Genomic DNA, 16,627 nt, shown 5'->3' with positions numbered 1-16,627 from the left:
TCTGCCTGCCTGAGGTGGTGCCTGCTAATTACCTGGGGTGGGGGGGGAGCAGGAAGAGGCCTGGGAACCACTATCCTCCATCACACCCCATGACAGAGGGGCTGGAGGAGGGCCCCAGGACCCTAGGAGCAAATGGGCCACAGCCTCCCTGCTCCCGGGTGGGGTTGGGCAGACATCTACGCAGTAACTCCTTACAGAGCACCTACTACGTTCCAGCCCTGTTCTGCACTTGACCTTTGCGGGGGGCAGACATCTCTACCCAGTAAATCCATACAGAGCACCTACTACGCCCTGTTCTCCTGAACTTGACCTTCAGTGCAGGAAGGGGGACCCATTGCAGGCAGAGGGCTAAGGGCTGTGAGGAGAACTGGCCTGTGGGCAGAGTGAGCGCTGAATGGGCCTCCGGGCCCTGGTGGTCGCAAAGGGCCTCCCGAGGAGGGGATGCCACAGCCGAGAGGGAGGGGAAGGAGGCTCAGCCAAGCGGAGAGCCGCCCCCAGCTGCGCTTCCGGAAGATGCTGAGGGCAGGGAGCTCAGACCCTGATCCCGCGCCAGGGGGCCCCCTGGTCACTTCCGGGCCCCTCACCCTCACCCCGGCTGCTGGCGCGCATTCCTGCCGCCCCTGCTCGTGCGGTGGGCCGGCCCGGCCCGTGGGAAGGCCTGGGGGTGGGGGCCGCCGTGTGCCGGGGAGGCGGGGCGGGGGCACAGCTGGGCCACATCTGGCCTGAGCGCAGAGGGACCAAATGGGACAGAAAGCAGCCTTTCATCCCGCGAGGGGCGGGGCGACTTCAGTTTCTTCTCGCCACGGGGCGTCCGGAGGACTTCGGGGACCGGCTCCGCACCCCCGCCGCCGGGCTGGAATTCGAGGAAATTAGCTCGGGGCGGGGGTGGGGGTTAGGGCGCTGAAGGTGGAATTTAATACAGGTGCTTTCTCGGTGGAAACACGTGTCCCTGCCCGTGGCTCGGCGGGGGGGAGGGGGGCTCAACAACTCCTCAGCATTAATCACCGCTGCCTTAGGTGCGCTCAGGTCCAGTTAGGCGCCGCCCCCTATTCTTGGCACGCACCACCGCAAGGGGAGGACGCCGGGCTTGGGGAGGGGCAGTGCACCGCAGGACTGCGGAGCCTGAAGCCCCCGTGCCAGAGCACCGGTCACCGCGCCGAGGGCGCGCCCTTCCGCGTGCCAGACGCCCCATGCGGCCCCCGCCGGCGCTGGCCAGCCTGGCTTCCCCTTCGGGGCCACCGGGGCGGGCCGGGCCCAAGGCCCCACGCCCCTCGGCCGCCCGCGGGGGACGACCTGGGCGGGGCGTGCACGTGCTCACAGGGGGCGGGGCGGCAGTGCCCGCCGGGCCTTTCCCAGACCCCCGCCGCGGCCCCACGTGGGCGCTGCGACTCTCGGGGGGCGACCCGCGCGAGGTCCCGCCCCAGGGCCCCGGAGCCAGTGAGAGCGCGGTAGGGGCGGGGCCTCGCGGAGGACCACGCCCCCAGAGGGCGGAGTCCGGCGGGGAGGTTTAAGAGCGCGGCGCGCGGGCAGTGGACAGCTGAACGCGCCGCGGGACCCGGGATCCTCGGCGCCGGTGTGCGGGGCGGGGCAGGGCAGGGCGCACCGGGCAGGGCGCGCCGGCGGCCGCCACCCCACCATGCTCAAGCGATGCGGCCGACGCCTGCTGCTGGCGCTGGCGGGCGCGCTGCTCGCCTGCCTGCTGGTGCTCACGGCCGACCCGCCGCCGCCCCCTGTGCCCGCAGAGCGCGGCCGGCGAGCGCTGCGCAGCCTGGCGGGCCCCGCGGGGGCGGCCCCGGCGCCCGGGCTGGAGGCGGCGGCGGCGGCGGCGGCGGCGCCCGCTGCGCTCGCTCGCGAGGTGCACAGTCTGTCCGAGTACTTCAGCTTACTGACTCGCGCGCGCAGAGACGCGCGCCCACCGCCCGGGGGCGCTCCCCGCCCCGCCGACGGCCACCGGCAGCCCCCGGCCGAGTCGTTGGCGCCCCACGACGTTTTCATCGCGGTCAAGACCACCAGAAAGTTTCACCGCGCGCGCCTCGATCTGCTGCTGGAGACCTGGATCTCGCGCCACAAGGAGATGGTGAGCCCCCACGGCCTGGGCGGGGTAGGGGGGTGCCGTTTTGTGCAGCCGGTGGCAGTATCCGATGGGCGTCAGGCTGCACATCTGTCCAGCTACCGGGACTATGTGGTGGTAGTGACGCCAGTCCATCCCTTTCCAGCCCGGTCTGCCTGATGGGGCCACTCTCCCCGTTGAGTTGTGCAAGTGTCAGAGGGGGACCCGACCCCATCCAACTTCCAGAGCCCTGGATAGTGTGAATCGATCCTACCAGCTGCCATTGCTTGGGGTTGGTGCTCTGTGATGTTTCTCCCCCCCCCCCCCACCCAAGCATTGGAGTGCATTAATAAGGTGCTGTTGTCCCCAAACCTCCCGAAGGCAGAGTCTTCGTGCGGCATCCACCTGGGCTCAGACCCTGCCCTGGGGAGGAAGACTTTTTCCTGAGTGGTGGAGTAGGGGGTTAGAACCCCCGGTATAGGGCTGGTCCTCTCTCTCATATGAGTCTTTTCTATGGGATGGGGGACAAGTCATTGTTAAAGATAATTTGGAGTTGGGGTATGTGTTGGTGTGCCCTGGAGAATCCATTTCCAAAGAGAGCACTGGGTTTTGGGGATCTTGTGCAGAAACCCTGTCCCCAGAGCGCAGGAGTCTTTGGAGCCTTGAACTTTGTGCTTACTGCACCCTAGTTGAGCATTGGCTTCCTACACATAATAAAGACACACCCCACTTTGAAAATCTCCCTCGAGGCTGCAGCAGAACGGTTGGGTTGGGGCGGGACAGGGCATTGTGGGCTCTGCCAGGGGAGGGGTAGTGAGGGAACAGCCGTGGGCTGGGAGATTCAAGGGACTAAGTGGGCATTTGGGGTGAAGCTGAGGGACCCTTGACCGGGGTGAGGGCTCAGAGAGGACCCCACACCCCTTCCTCCCTGTTTAAATCTCAAGGCCTGGGATCTTCTGGCGTGGCTGAGCCCTGTTTTGGGACAGGGTTCTGGTGAGGTCATGATGGGGTCCGGGGGGTGGGGGTGGGGAAGGGTTCTTTCTGGTTCCAGTGTGGGGAGGGGGCCCTGGGAGCCCCATGGCAGCCTCCTGGGAAAGCAGCAACCCCTTTCCCAGGGGCTCAGCGGGCTGGCGGGAGGGGGCGGCGGGGGCCGTGGGTTTTGTTTGGCGGCCGGGCCGTTAGGATTCCCAGCGCCCGGCGGCTCTCACGCCGGCCGCTTGGGCAAGGTAACAAAGCCCCTTTCTCCAGCGGAGAAAGGCGTCCGGCCTCTTGTGCGCAGCTCTGCGCTCCATGGGAACCGCCACTGGCGTGCTGGCCACTCAGGTTGCTTGGTGATGAGAGGGCCGCCGGGCCCCCCCTCCATCCCTGACTGACAGCCCTTGTGGGGCACCATCCCTGAGCCAGGCACCCTACCCCCCAGGACCCTGCCTCCCTGCTGGGTGACCTTTGGCAGCATTCGGCTCCCGCTGGGCCGCCACCAGCTCCGAGCTCTCGTCTTGGACTTGGGGGGCTTTCTCCAGCAGAGGGGATGCGGTCGAAGGGTCTTGGGTACCAGTCCCAGCCCAGGTGGGTAATCTTGGGCAAGACCTGAGGCCTCTCTGTCCCTCCGTCGCCTCATCTCTGGAAGGGGACTGGCAAAACCTGGAGGCAGAGGGAATGAGCTCAACAGTTACCCAGGGTCGGGGGTGGGGGCCGTCACTCCCCCCGGGCCCTGAGGTCCCCGTTGAAGGGCCACTCAGGTTTCCTTCTTCCTGGCTGAACCCACCCAGGAGAGGCTGCGCATCTGCCCCCAGCATCGGCTCATGTGTCACAGCAAGCCAGAGGCTGCACATCGCGTTGTGGGGGAGGGGGTCCTTGAAACTCTCATGACCCAGGGCCCTCCTCTTCCAGTCCTGTGGATGGTGAATCAGGCCCAGTTTGATGGGGGAGACGCAGAGAAATCAGGGCTTTGGTGGGGGAAACCCAGAGAGGCTGTGCGAGCTGAGAGTGGGCATCTGACCCACGTGGAGGGTTGGAGGACTTCCTGGAGGAGGTGCCATTTGAGTTAGACCGACAGGACCAGCATGGAGCATGTGTAAGAAACTTCCAGCAACTGGAGTGATGGGGGGTGGGGGTTGGTCAGCAGGGGCCACACTGAGACAGTCCTCAAAGTCCAGGATGAGGGGCTGGACCTTCGGCCCCCACGTCCCTCCCCCACCCCTCCCAGGAGTGGGCCAGGCTGCGGCGGCTGCCACCACAGCGGCCACAATTGCTGGGGGAGAGCTTGGCATCCTGTGTTTCTTTGAATCGCAGCTCCAGGAACAATGCCGCTTCCTGTGGGTGTCCCCCCGCCCGCTCTGGGCCAGCCCTGCCGCCCTTGCTGCCCTGCTCTTCCTCCTCCAGCCCCATCGTCGGGGAAGTGGGGAGGAGGCCTGGCCGGGCAGGGGGGAGGGGCTCAGTCCCCGGAAGGCACTTGGGGGCACTTGGGGCTAGGCCGGCACCACGTCTGCCCCAGCGTATGACCACAGGCGGGCGGCTGCCCCTCTCTGGTCCTCAGCGTCCCGGGTCCACTCAGGTAGTGACAGTGCCCACTTCTCAGGGCCGTTAGGGAGACCAAAGAAGGGAGTCAGTGTCCGTGCTTCGCTCTGGGTACAGGTGAGCTCTTGTTGTGCCCATTTGACAGAGGAGGATCCTGAGGCTCTGAACCGCCAGGCAGCGTGTCCCCTCCTCTGCTGATTGCTCTGATGTGGGGAGACGGGAGGCCTGGCACCCTCACACCCCCCACAGCCCCACCCTCCCTTTACTCCTCTCCAGGCCTCCCGCCTTGCTCTCCCCCCAGCTGAACAAAGGTGACTTTAATCTCCATAGCCTTGGGCTGGGTTTTTAGGGCAGCACCAGAGCGCGGGAGAACAGGCCCCGCTTGATCTCATTAAGAAAGCATTTTCCTTTTAATCCGGAGACGGCAGTGGCGCGTCTGCACTGGCCGGCCTCAGCCTCCCACAGCATTCCTGGGCTGCGATGCTGGGGAGTGGGTGGGGGGCTGGGTGCGAGTCTGTGCGTGCGGGCTGCCTTGGGGTGCCTGCAGGGCTCTGGAAGGAGGGGGTGCGTGTATGGAGAGGGGGTCCGCGGGGCTTGCCCCTTCCCCAGCGCTAAGCCTGTGATCGGCACCTTGTGGCTTCACCTGAGTCTGGGCTCCAGTCTGGGGTCAGGCTCAGCAAGCAGCTGGGGCCGCCCAAAGGAGGGTGGGGACCCCAGCTGGGTCTCCCAGGTTGCTGGATATGTACTGTTCTCTGGGCTTGCACATGCTAGATCCTCCCTTGGACCCATGCAAAGAAACTGAGGTCTGGTGGGCATGGAGGTGGGGGGGGGTCTCCTGCTTCCTGTGCTCAGAGCACCCGCCCCCACCAGGCCCCAGACTTTGCATTCAGCCAGGCCTGGGTGCGCTGGGCGGCACGCGCTGGGCGGGCCGGGCAGAGGAAGGAACATTCCTCCCCGTGTGCTGACGGGCCCAGGCGGGTGCCGGCAGCTCCTGGCTCCGCCCTGGTGCCCCCCCCCCCACTTCCTCGGAGCGATCCTGGCAGGGGTGGTGCTGTGTTGGCCCAGGTAGAGCCTTGATGTGGCCTTGGGCAAAGCCTGTCTGCCAGCCTGGATTTCCTTGCCTGAGCGGGGGGGGGGGGGGGGGGGCTACTGATCTGCAGGCTGGCGCACCCGCCGTTTCCCACCTCAACCCTCCTGACCGTCGGAGTTTCCAGAGCACAGTGGTGCCTTCTTAGTCTCAGAGAAGGTGACCTGGCCGGCTAATCGCACCGGCCGGGGCGTGGGGGTCCGGCCTTGAAGGCCCAGCCCCGAGGACTGCAGTGCTGTGGCCGCACCCCTGCCCGGCGGACCTCTCGCCCAGCCCAGTTAACCAGGCCAGCTGTATGGTAATGGGCAGCGCGGCCACTCCCGCTTAACGCGGCCGAGTTAAGGCCAGCCCGGCACCCCTCGCCGTGCGGCCCAGGACAAAGCTGGCGGACAATGCCTGGTGATTCATCCTCCCTCCGGGCCCTTTGTCCGCCAGGGCTTGGCAGCCGCCCAGCAGAGGCCTTTGTCCCTGACTGATTGAGACTTGGCTTCCCAAAGCCGACCTCCTCCGCCTGCCCCCCCCCCCCCCCGCAGCCCTCTGCCCCCTCCCGCAGGCTGGGCGCTGTGTCAATAAGGGTGTGTGCCCTGCCAGGTGTGCGGGGCGGGCGAGGAGCTGGTTACCTGGCGGGTGGGCGGGGCGCCCCACCTGGCTCGTGCCGGCACAGCCGCCAGGCGACCTTGGGCCCAGCTGTCGACATGGGGGGGGGTGGGGTCTGCAGGAGAACCAGCCCCGCTTCTATTTAGGCTGGACACTTGAGACCACCTGCGTGGGTGCATGTGGGGAAACTGAGGCCCGTGGAAGGGTGGAGAGTGGGTGTGACTGAGCTGTAGCTGCTGAAGCCTCAGGGTGCCCGGCCCTGCACCCCCTCAGTGGCCCGGGGCTGGGGGACACAGAGCCGCCTGTTCAAGGCCACGTTTCTCCTTCCAGACGTTCATTTTCACCGATGGGGACGATGAAGCCCTGGCCAGGCGCACGGGTGAGCCCTGGACGTGGGGAGGCCGGGGAGGGGGGGGGGCTCCACTCCTGGAAGGAACTAGCCCCTCCCCCCTCCCCTCCGGAGAGGTCACGGAGGCCACGGGCCAGAGAGAGCAGTTTACTCAACTGGTTTGCTCAATGCCCCGCCCCATCACGGGGGGCGGGGGGGGCACCCAATTCTCATGCAAATGAGGTCCTTTCAGCTCCCAGGGCCCTTTGAGCTGATGTGGCGGCAACAGGTGGCCGGTGCTGGGAAAAAGCCGCCTGAATGGGCAGGGGCGGGCCGGGGCGGGCCGGGGTTGCCCGGAGGGGGTTGGGCTGGGGGGGTGGGGAGCGTGATCACCGGGCGTGAGCCCTGTGCTGGGGAGTGGGCAGCAGGAGGAGGCCGCCGCAGGGCACGGCTTGAACCCCGGGCGCCCTAGGACGGTCACCCGCTCCATTCCGCTCCGCTCTCATGGCGGGAGGCGGGGGTGTTGGTCGCTGACCCCTCGGAGCCGGCTCAGACCCGCTTACAGCCCCCTCCCTTGCTCCCAGGCAACGTGGTCAACACCAACTGCTCGGCTGCCCACAGCCGCCAGGCGCTGTCCTGCAAGATGGCGGTGGAGTACGACCACTTCATCGAATCGGGGAGGAAGTGAGTGTCCCGAGGAGCGCGCCCCGTCCCCTGCGGGTCCCCGCCCTGGCGGTCCACAGCCCTTGACATGTGCGCGCGCTCTCCCGGTGGCTTCTCCGCAGGTGGTTCTGCCACGTGGACGACGACAACTACGTCAACGTCAGGGCTTTGCTGCGGCTGCTGGCGGGCTACCCGCACACGCAGGACGTGTACATCGGCAAGCCCAGCCTGGACAGGCCCATCCAGGCCACAGAGAGGGTCAGCGAGAACAAGATGGTGAGCGCGCCGCCCTCGTGGGCCCAAGCTGGGTGGCCAGGACGCCTGAGGGGTCCCTGGAGCTCGGGGTGAGGGTCTCTCACCACGCTCCCCTCCCGCAGCGCCCTGTCCACTTCTGGTTTGCCACTGGTGGGGCAGGCTTCTGCATCAGCCGTGGGCTGGCCCTGAAGATGAGCCCGTGGGCCAGGTGAGTGCCCTTGGGCCCCAGGGTGAGCCTGCCCTGGGTCCCAAGGCCTTCCCAGCAGTGGGTGTCCCCCACCTCACGTGCACGGGTGGGCTGAGTCACGACCCCACCCCGCACGCACCCCACCGGTCACTGCCATCGGGCAGGACTCCTTCCTCTGCTCGCCCGGTAACCCCGACTCGGAGTTATCTAGCCGGTTGAGAGGAGGGTGCTGTGCGGGGGCTCTGGGAGGGACGGAGCTGCTGACCGGCCAGCTGGTCAGCGTTCTGACCCACATCCTGCTCCGCCGGGGGCGTGTTCCCTTCCTCTCCTCCCGGGTCTGGCTGCTTCATCCCTGGCTGGCTTCTGGCTGGCTGGGTCTGACTGAGCTCCCGGTAGGCCTCCAGCTCCCGCCTTTGCTCATGGGTCGGGCCCTGTCCTCCTGCAGCAGGGGCCATTTCATGAGCACAGCCGAGCGGATCCGCCTGCCGGATGACTGCACCATCGGCTACATCGTGGAGGCCCTGCTGGGTGTGCCCCTCATCCGCAGCGGGCTCTTCCACTCCCACCTGGAGAACCTGCAGCAGGTGCCCGCCTCGGAGCTCCATGAGCAGGTGCACCTCCCAGGCCCAGGAGGGAAGGGGAAAATCCAACCAAACGAAGTGGTATGGTGGGGGGAGGGTGGAGTCACTGATTTAAACAGGGAAGTCAGGAAGGGCCCCACTGTTGGCTGCCCCTCGGACACCCACCCCCCACACCCCCCACCAGCGGGACCCTGCTCGAATCCTGGGACACCTACTCTGTGCTGTTTGGGGGTTCTCTTGGCCCTGGCCAGGCATTCCGCTAGCCTTTGCTGAGGCCTCCTCCACTCTAGACTTCATTCCTGGGTTGTGCAGAGCAGGAGGGGCGTGGTACAGTGGGACTCACAGGCCTGCCTTCTTGGTCCGAGGGAGGGCAGAAGGCAAGGCTGTCCCCTCTCACAGAACCCAGTGGGCAGCCGTGGATAAAGCCGGGGACATGGGGGCCTCTCCTGGTCTCAGCCGGGCCCTCCCTTCCCCCCCGACAGGTGACCCTCAGCTACGGCATGTTTGAGAGTAAGCGGAACGCCATCCACATGAAGGGGCCTTTCTCGGTGGAGGCTGACCCATCCAGGTGAGGAAGCAGGTCCAGATAGAGGCTGGGCCTTACGCTGGGGGTCTGCTGGGGCTAGAGGGGTTCTCGGGGGGGGGTCTGCTGGGCCTGGAGGGGTGCCCTGAGGGGGTCTGCTGGGGCTGGAGAGGTACCCTGGGGTGTCTGCTGGGGCTGGGGGGCACCCTAGGGGATCTGCTAGGGCCGGAAGGGTGCCTGGGGGGGCCTGCTGGGGCTGGAGGGGTTCTCTGGGGGGTGTCTGCTGGGGCAACGGCTGGGGCTGGAGGGGTGCCCTGGGGGGGGGGGTCTGCTGGGGCTGGTACGCTGAAGCTGCAGGACTACAGCCCCCCAGGAGCCTTGCTTAGGGTGGACCAGGGCCCCTCTGCTGCTGTGGGTCTGAAGATAGGTGCTCAGCACCCTCTGCCCCCCTGCCCCCCCCCCCACAGACCTGCCCCTACTCTGTCCCCACAGGTTCCGCTCCATCCACTGCCACCTGTACCCGGACACACCGTGGTGTCCCCACAGCGCCGTCTTCTAGCAGCCGTGGTTGAGACCCTGTCCTCGGGCGCCCCTGGTATCCAAAGGGCCCGGGGACCTGTGTTGTGCCGCCCTGGCCTTGGCATTCGAGGCTCCCCCAGGGCTGTGCCTACGTGTGTGTGTGCGCGCGCATGCGCGCCCGTCCATGGAGCAGGCTGCTGGGCAGTTCTGTTCTGCCGAGAAGCAAGCACAAGGGCCACTTGTCTGCCCCGTGGGGCCGCGGGCTCCAGAGCCCCATCCCAGAGGATGTGTATCAGAGGTCACTCTGAGGGCAGTTTTCTTATTACTGCGGGGTCTTTCGGCAGCGTGGGGATCAGGGGCTGCTCTGCAGGGATATGCAGGTGCCTTTCCCTCCCTGTCGGGTGCGGGCCCTGTGCTGGGGGGGGGGGGGGGGGCTCAGAGCCCCCAGCACAGCTGAGCCAGGCTCAGTGCAAGGAAGCTGGGTTTGGGAGGAGCGGCCCGAGCCCCCTTCTCCCGCTGAGCTCTGGACTTAGAGGACTACCAGCCAGCACCTGGTTCGGCGCCCCCCCCCCCGAAGCCCCTAGTGGCCGTGTGGCTAGGGGAACAGGGGCTCCCCTCCCAGCCCTCCCTCACCAACGTCTCTTTGTCTCCCCGTGCTGGGGAGACAGAGCTGAGCATTTTATCTCCTCTCCGAAGCTGAGAGAACGTCGCCCATAGTGGGCGTGCCTGTAAATATTTGTGACAGTATTTTTTTACTGTGCTTGTTTATCATAAGGGGGTGGGTAAACGGTAGGGTGTTTGTGGGGTTTTTTGGGGGGGGTGGGGGGGTGGGGTTATTTTATCTTTTCTGTGGATCAGAAAAAGCAGAAGCCAAACTTGAGATAATCTTTGTTGTTTAAACGGAGGAAAATGTCTGCCACTCCACGTATTTATATGTCCCAGCCTCCGGACTGCCCGCGCCCCGTCCTGCACAGGGCCTGTCTCCCGCAGGCCCAGCTTGGCCCACCAGGCCTGTGGGGTGTGTTGTCTTCTGTTTTTCTTTCCGCAAACACATAGCTAGGAAAGTGAACGATAATGGAAAAGTTCTCAGGGAATTGAAGTGTGGTTGCTATGGTGACGTCCTTTGCTGTGAATAAAGGTGCTCTTTGGGGCAACCCGGGGGGTCCTGGTCTTGCTGGAAGTTGGGCCAGAGACACAGGTCTGTCACAGGTCTGTCGGAGGGGCTCCAGGGGGCCTGGGGGCTTGTTTGCGCTCCTGTGGGGGAGGTGGATTAGAAGGGACTCCCAAGAGCCACTTGCAGGTGCCAGAGAGGCGCGGCCAGCCCAGGGCACCGTGGAAGTGGTCGTGGGGTGGCTGGATCGGCAGGTCTCACCCAGAGGAGCAGCCTGTAGGCTCTGTAGCTCCGGCCTGCGTGGGCCTAGCCTGCCCTGGAGGAGGGAGGGGGCTCGCGGGGGCCCAGCCTGGGACCTCCTTATCTGGCTTCATCCCCATCCCAAACCCACAAGAGGCCATATTCTTGTCCCATTTTGCAGATGGCAAAACTAAGCCTCAGGGCCAGTGACAGCCAAGGTCAGGCAACTGAGCGGGCGGGGGTGGTAAAGAGCTGAAACTCAGAGGCCTGGTGGTCTTGGATCCTGGCCTCCCCTTGGGCCGGGGACCCCACACTCAACCTCGTCTCTGTGAAGGGGCTCCATGCCTGGACTGGTCCCGGCGCTGGGCCCCCAGGCCAGCCGGACGGAGGCTGGACGAGCATTCACACCGATCTTGTTTTCTGCCCGCTCCCTGTGGCTCGCTCTTCATCACATGCAGCCTTGCGGGGGGTGGGGGGGGCAGCCGGCACTCCCTCTTCCTCACACGGAGCCCCCGCTGCCCCCCGGGTCCTCCACGTTGGCCGCTCTGCTCCACAGTTAACCTTCTCAACATGTCAGAATAAAGACAAGTGTTTGCAAAGCGCCTCCTGTCCCCACCCCTGACCTGCCGATGCCAGGCCCATCCCGGTAACCCCATGCTCACCTAGCACCCCCACGTGCAGCGTGTGGCCCAGGAGGCCCCCCCCCCCTCCTCACAAGGTTTGCTGGCAGCTCCTCGGGCCTGGGGGCAACTGGCCAGGGCCTGACCCCACCTTGGCTTTGTGGAGCCCTGAGTCAGTGGAGTGGGGTTTGCAGAAGGGCTGGAGGGGCAGCTGTCCCGGGGGTGTGGGCAGGGACGGGGACGGGGGGGGGGGCATGAGGGGACCTCAGCATCACAGCCTAATCCCTGTCTGGAGGGTACTCTCTCGCGGACATGCTGGGGAAAGGGGGCTGCTCAGGTTCTGGCGGGCAACCACCTGCGGGCAGATGCCAAGGGCCTCCTTCCTGCCCCCCAACGCCCTGGGGGGAGTCAGAGGAGCCCCCTGCCCTGGCCCCAGTGTCAACCCAGGGCCCAGCGACTGGCAGGAGCCTCCCCGCAGAGCTGGCGGGGCCCTGGGACACCCGTGAACATGCAGCCCTCGCGGGGACAGGTGGAGCCTGCCCCAGAGCTGGGGACGTACCTGGTCACGTGGTCGCCACAGCTGGTCCAAACTGTCCTGTGTGGGGAGGAGGCCCTGGGAGCTGAGGCCTTCGTCTGAGAACGGGGATACATGTCCTCCGGGGTCTGGGAGGCATCCAGGGGGGCTCAAGCCCTGGGGCCCTTCCCTCTTCTCAAGGAAAAGCTGGGGCGGGGGAGGGGGGAGGTTGGTTCCTCTTCAGAAGGGGAAGCAGGTCCAGCAGGGGCAGATTGCTCCCATCTGCTGCCCTCAGGGGTGTGAGGAAGGGGCCCTCCCCCAAGATGAGTCACACAGGAAAAGTGCTGACCTCACCCTCCCCCAGGGCAGGACTGAGGAGTGTCCTGCTCTCCCCAAACTGCCCGTCATTTGTGGGTTTGCAAGATAACACTGCGACCATGAGGGCTGCTGGGTGCCCCCCCCCGCCCCCCGGCTTCCGTGGTCCAGGTCCGGGCGGGGCCGGGCCCGCCCCTGCTCAGTTTCAACCCTTCACCTGGGGCCATCCCCGCCCACTGGCCCCAGAGGTGCGTCTGAGCCGGGACGGAAAGGAGGGCTTTCCAGAGGTGGGGTGGGAGAGGCGGCCGTCGGGGCCTCGGCACGGCCCGGCAGAGGTGCGGAGGGGGCACGGCTCAGGGTGCCTGGAAGGCTGGGAGGGAGGACAGGCAGTGGACTGGGTCGCCGCAAGGCTCCGTTCCCTGCTGGGGGCTTCAGCCAGTCCTGCCCCTTCTGGGCCTGGGCTGGGGGTCGGGGGATGACCAGAGCCAGCCCCATCTTTCTGTCAGACCAACGGGCCCGTCCAGCTGCTGCCCACCCCAGCCCCGGCCTGGCCGAACGTTCTTGGGGGTGACCGCTTCCCAAGCCCTTTCTGAGCCCGGCACTTGGTCCATCACTAGGAGGAACCCAGGGGCCTGGGGCGGGGGGAGGGGCTCCTGTCTGAGCCCCCTCACGGTGGTCGAGGTTCTGTCAGCATACTGAGTTAGGGCTGAGAGCTGTGCTACCCCCCTCCACGTGCCCCCTACTGGCCCCGGGCAGGCTTCTGGGACCCCCAGCCTCAGGGTGCAATCCACCTCGGTCCTTGGGTACCAGCTGGTGGTGAGAGCTGGTGGTTTCTCTCCCTGCCCAAACCCACCTTCCCCAGGACCCCCCAGCACCCCCGGGGCACGCCCCATCCTTGCCCTTCGAAGTTCACATCACGAACCTGGAAGTTCTTACCAGTATGTGGTTCGTGTAGCACGTGTAAGGCCGAGAGGCAAGCTCCAGCCAGCCACCCGGGCCGCCGTCCGGCGCCCTGGCTCTGATGCGGGGCTGCTCGCTGCATGTCCTTGTGGCCCGTCCTGGCGGGGTCTTTGGGTTGTCCCCTCAGCAGAGCCACAGTGAGCCCCAGACCCGCCGCGCCGTGGTCAGGGGGACTGGCAGGGAATGCAGAATGTCCCGAGCTCCTGGACAGGTCCCCCCGCAGTCTCCCGTCCTCTGAGGGCCCAGCGCCCCCTGCTGGACATACCTGGCTCACTCCTGGAGAGACGCTCTTTCCACCACCGACAGACCCTCCTCGTTCCCGGCCTCGCCGGTGGTGGGATCACCACGCCTGCCGCCCACTGTGGGGATCCGCAGACCCCTCCTTCCGGAAAAGGTTGGCTCCTGGCTCACACAGGCTCTCTCCCCCACCCTGCTCCTGCGTCCATTCCTGCGTCACTCCCCAGACCTTGCCTGCCCTGCGACCCCACTCTGCCTCCACCTCTTGTCGGTCCAGCTCCCTCCCTCCCATTTCCCGACCCTGCTGGACCCCCAGCCCCCTCACACCTCATGGGCTCGTCCTACCCTGCTCGAAGTCCCGGCTCCACTCAGGCCCGTGAACTCACCTTCACCTCCCTTGGCCTCCTGCTTCCGCGCCCTCTCTCAGCCAAGCCTCTGGTGTCTGACCTCCTGCACCCGCCCTCCGCGCCTGCTCAGCTGGACGCAAACACTGCCCTCCGGGGAGTCTCACCCTGAGTTCCAGATGGAGCCTCGGGCCCTTGGGGAATCTCCTGTCCCCGCTCTGTCCCTCCTCTCTGGCTCTCCCACAGCCCCAGGGTGGGGGGGGGGCTGTACCTTCTTTGCCCCCAGCCCCCACCACTTCCTCTGGCCCCCCTACTTCATGAGACCCCGCCAGCCCCCCCACCCGCTGCCCAAATGCTCTGACCACTAGGCCAGCAGGGGGGGCCACACTCCTGTCTATGGACTTGGGTCCCACCCTTCTTGGTGACTCAGGAAGGCCACTCCACTGACGAGCTACCCCCGTGACCTTCCCCAGGCTCTCCCGAGCCAGCCATCAGACTTCATCCCACCTGCTCTCGTCCAAGCCCCCAGTGGGGTCCAGGTGGCTGAACACATGGGTCACTTCCTGTGCTCGTGGAACCTGGCCATCGGCAGCATGTGACAGGGTCCCTTGTCTCTCCTCCACACTGTCTTCGTGCGGCTCTCAGGATGCCCCCTGTCCTGGACTCTCCCTGCCTTGCTCCTCCCCACTCCCGACCTCAAACACGGGCTCTGCTGTCTCCTCTTTGGCACCCATTCCCTGGGGGACGTCACCCTGGCTCATGGCTTTCAACACAGTACCCAAGACAAACACTCCAGCTGACCGTCGCCGCCCGGTGCTCTCCCCTGACCCCCCACGATTCACTGTCCCCCCTGCTCTCCACATCTCCCCCGGGGGGACCCAATAGACATCTTAGGCTCAACATGTCCAAAAGTGGACCACTGACCCCCTGGTCGCAAACCTGCTTCCTCCCCAGCTGCCCATCTCCGTTTGACACCACAGACCCCCACCTGCCACAGCTCCGTCCAAACCTCACGCCCACCCCCACACAGCGTGCCAGAAAGTACTGTTGGTGTTCCTTCCAGAACCCTGGGCCTCCCCACCACTGCTCGGCTGGCCAGCACCCTGCCTGGGCTGCCCTCAGCTCTGGCCTGCACCGTGGCCAGAGCTTCCTCTCTGCTCTCCTGCTTCTGCCCTGGCTCCCTTCCCAACTCGCCAGCTAAGGCCGTCCTGTTAAAACGAACGAGAGGTGGTGTCGGTCCGCTCAGATGCTCCACGTCTTCCCCTCCTGCAGAGCCAGTCTCCAGGGCCTTATGAACCCCACAGGGCCTTTGAGATCCTCACACCTCTGCTTCCTCTCGGACCACCCTTCCTCTGCTCTCAATTCCAATGACCCTCGCTTCCTTGCGTGAACACACCAGGCGTGAATCTGCCTCAGGACCTTTGCACAGGCTGTTCTCGCTGCCCAGATATCCTCAAGACCAGCTTCCCCTGTGGGGCAGAAGAGTAGCCCCCAAAGATGTCCGCATCATCTCCCTAACCGATGAATATGTTACCCTCATGGCAAAGGGAACTTCGTAGTTAAGAACCTCGAGATGAGGAGATTATTATCCTGAACTATCCAGGTGGTTCCAATGCAATCACAGAGGTCCTTGGGAGAGGGAGGCAGGAGAGTCAGGGTCAGACCGAGGGACCCAAAGGTGCTCCACTGCCGGCTTACAAGATGGAGGGGCTGTGAACCACGGAATGTGGCCGCTTGGAGAACCAGGATGTCACTGTGCCCTCCCTGACATACAGGGAGACTGAGGTCCAAGTGCCTGGGCTCTCCAGCGTTTTGGGTTCCTTGGCCCCATGTCCCCAGTTCACTCTCCTTACCACACGGCACCTCAGAAGCTTCCAATGCGTCCACCCCTCTTCAGAGCTGACCACTTCTGGTCCCCCTTCCCCTCCCCGCCACGGGTCAAATCGGGGACTGGGGGACCCCAGCGCGCCCCTGCCCACCCCCACACTCACAGCAATGCCACCGGAGAGCCTGGGGTCCTCCACTGGGCCTTGCAGGTGCCTCGCCCACCTGCGCCCCAGGCACGGGAGACCAAGGCTTTGCTGGTCAAAGGGCGCCTCCCCCTAGTTCCATGGGGCTCTGAGCCCCCTGTGCGGAAAGTGAGCTCCCCAGCAACGCTCCAGGGCTCCGCGCTGTAGTATGTGGCACCTTCCGGGGCCCACTTCTCAGATGAGAACAAGAATGACTGTTAACCTTCAAAACAAAGCAGCCAGTTATCTCGGGGGCAAAACGAGCTTCGCTGGGAACGGGCGCCGCAATTCGGAGCCCCGGCCTGCACTCGATGCACAAACGCCACGAGAGTAAAGGGGCGGAGCCTGCCTCTATAGCGGGAAGGGGAGGCGGGGCTGCTCTGGACAGGAGCCCATTGGAGGAGACCCGGGTGGCGGCTTCTCATTGGCCGGGCTGTTGCTGGGCGAGGAGACACCTGTGTCTTGGCTTTGGGTGGGCAATTGGGTGCGTGATTGGAGGCAGGTGGGTCCCTGCTGGCCTCCGAGCGCACACCGGGGCTCCTTTCCTCCTTTTCCCACCACCATCCCGCCTGGGGTGGGGGAAGGGCTCCGGGGAGGCCAGGGACTGGAGATGCCCCCACAGTGGGGCTCAGGAAATGCCCCTCCCGGGCACCCACCATTGCTCCCACGTGGCCCCCTCCATCCCAGACCTGTCCCCTCCCCAGGTGGCCGGAGGGCACTCCGCGCAGGCACCCTGGGCCGCCCCAGGGCATGTCCAGCCTGCAAAGTGAGGCTTTCAGGGTGTCAAGACAACCGCTCCGGCCCCTCCGGCAACCCACTCCCCCACTCCTGGGTCGGCTCCCCGCTCCTACCCCCACCCCCTCCTGCTGCGAACTGGGCTGCCCCCCACCCACCCCCCTTGGCTCCCCAGCACGCGACCACACTGCCCACACACTCGGGTAAGGGCCAAATCAACTCAGAGAAAGAGCCC

General features: G+C 65.7%; 1 protein-coding gene across 2 annotated transcripts; it reads left to right on the top strand.

The window, feature by feature from the left end:
- Positions 1–1,530: 1,530 nt before the first annotated feature.
- Positions 1,531–10,054, top strand: LFNG (LFNG O-fucosylpeptide 3-beta-N-acetylglucosaminyltransferase). 2 transcript variants are annotated; one of them, XM_028091839.2, is made up of 8 exons: positions 1,531–2,077; positions 6,582–6,630; positions 7,164–7,263; positions 7,365–7,518; positions 7,620–7,705; positions 8,133–8,295; positions 8,748–8,833; positions 9,281–10,054. In XM_028091839.2, exons 1-8 carry the CDS (start codon positions 1,637–1,639, stop codon positions 9,345–9,347), a joined length of 1,146 nt encoding a protein of 381 aa, XP_027947640.2. In that variant the 5' UTR covers positions 1,531–1,636; the 3' UTR covers positions 9,348–10,054. The 2 variants fall into 2 exon arrangements, with proteins under 2 accessions (XP_027947640.2, XP_027947639.2); XM_028091838.2 differs by having other exon boundaries at positions 8,130–8,295.
- The last annotated feature ends 6,573 nt before the right edge of the window (positions 10,055–16,627 follow it).

The sequence above is a fragment of the Eumetopias jubatus genome, unplaced genomic scaffold, assembly GCF_037043125.1.
Source record: "Eumetopias jubatus isolate StellerSeaLion01/CBP00866 unplaced genomic scaffold, mEumJub1_p1.0 scaffold_12, whole genome shotgun sequence".
NCBI classification, from domain to species: Eukaryota; Metazoa; Chordata; class Mammalia; order Carnivora; family Otariidae; genus Eumetopias; species Eumetopias jubatus.
This window is presented reverse-complemented; position numbering and strand designations above follow the sequence as displayed.

Excerpts from the sequence above, each read along its gene's own strand:
- LFNG (XM_028091838.2), top strand. The coding sequence starts at position 1,637 with ATGCTCAAGCGATGCGGCCGACGCCTGCTGCTGGCGCTGGCGGGCGCG. Across the intron at positions 7,519-7,619 it reads GGGTCAGCGAGAACAAGATG|CGCCCTGTCCACTTCTGGTT; the intron begins GTGAGCGCGCCG and ends CCCCTCCCGCAG. Across the intron at positions 7,706-8,129 it reads AAGATGAGCCCGTGGGCCAG|CAGGGGCCATTTCATGAGCA; the intron begins GTGAGTGCCCTT and ends GTCCTCCTGCAG.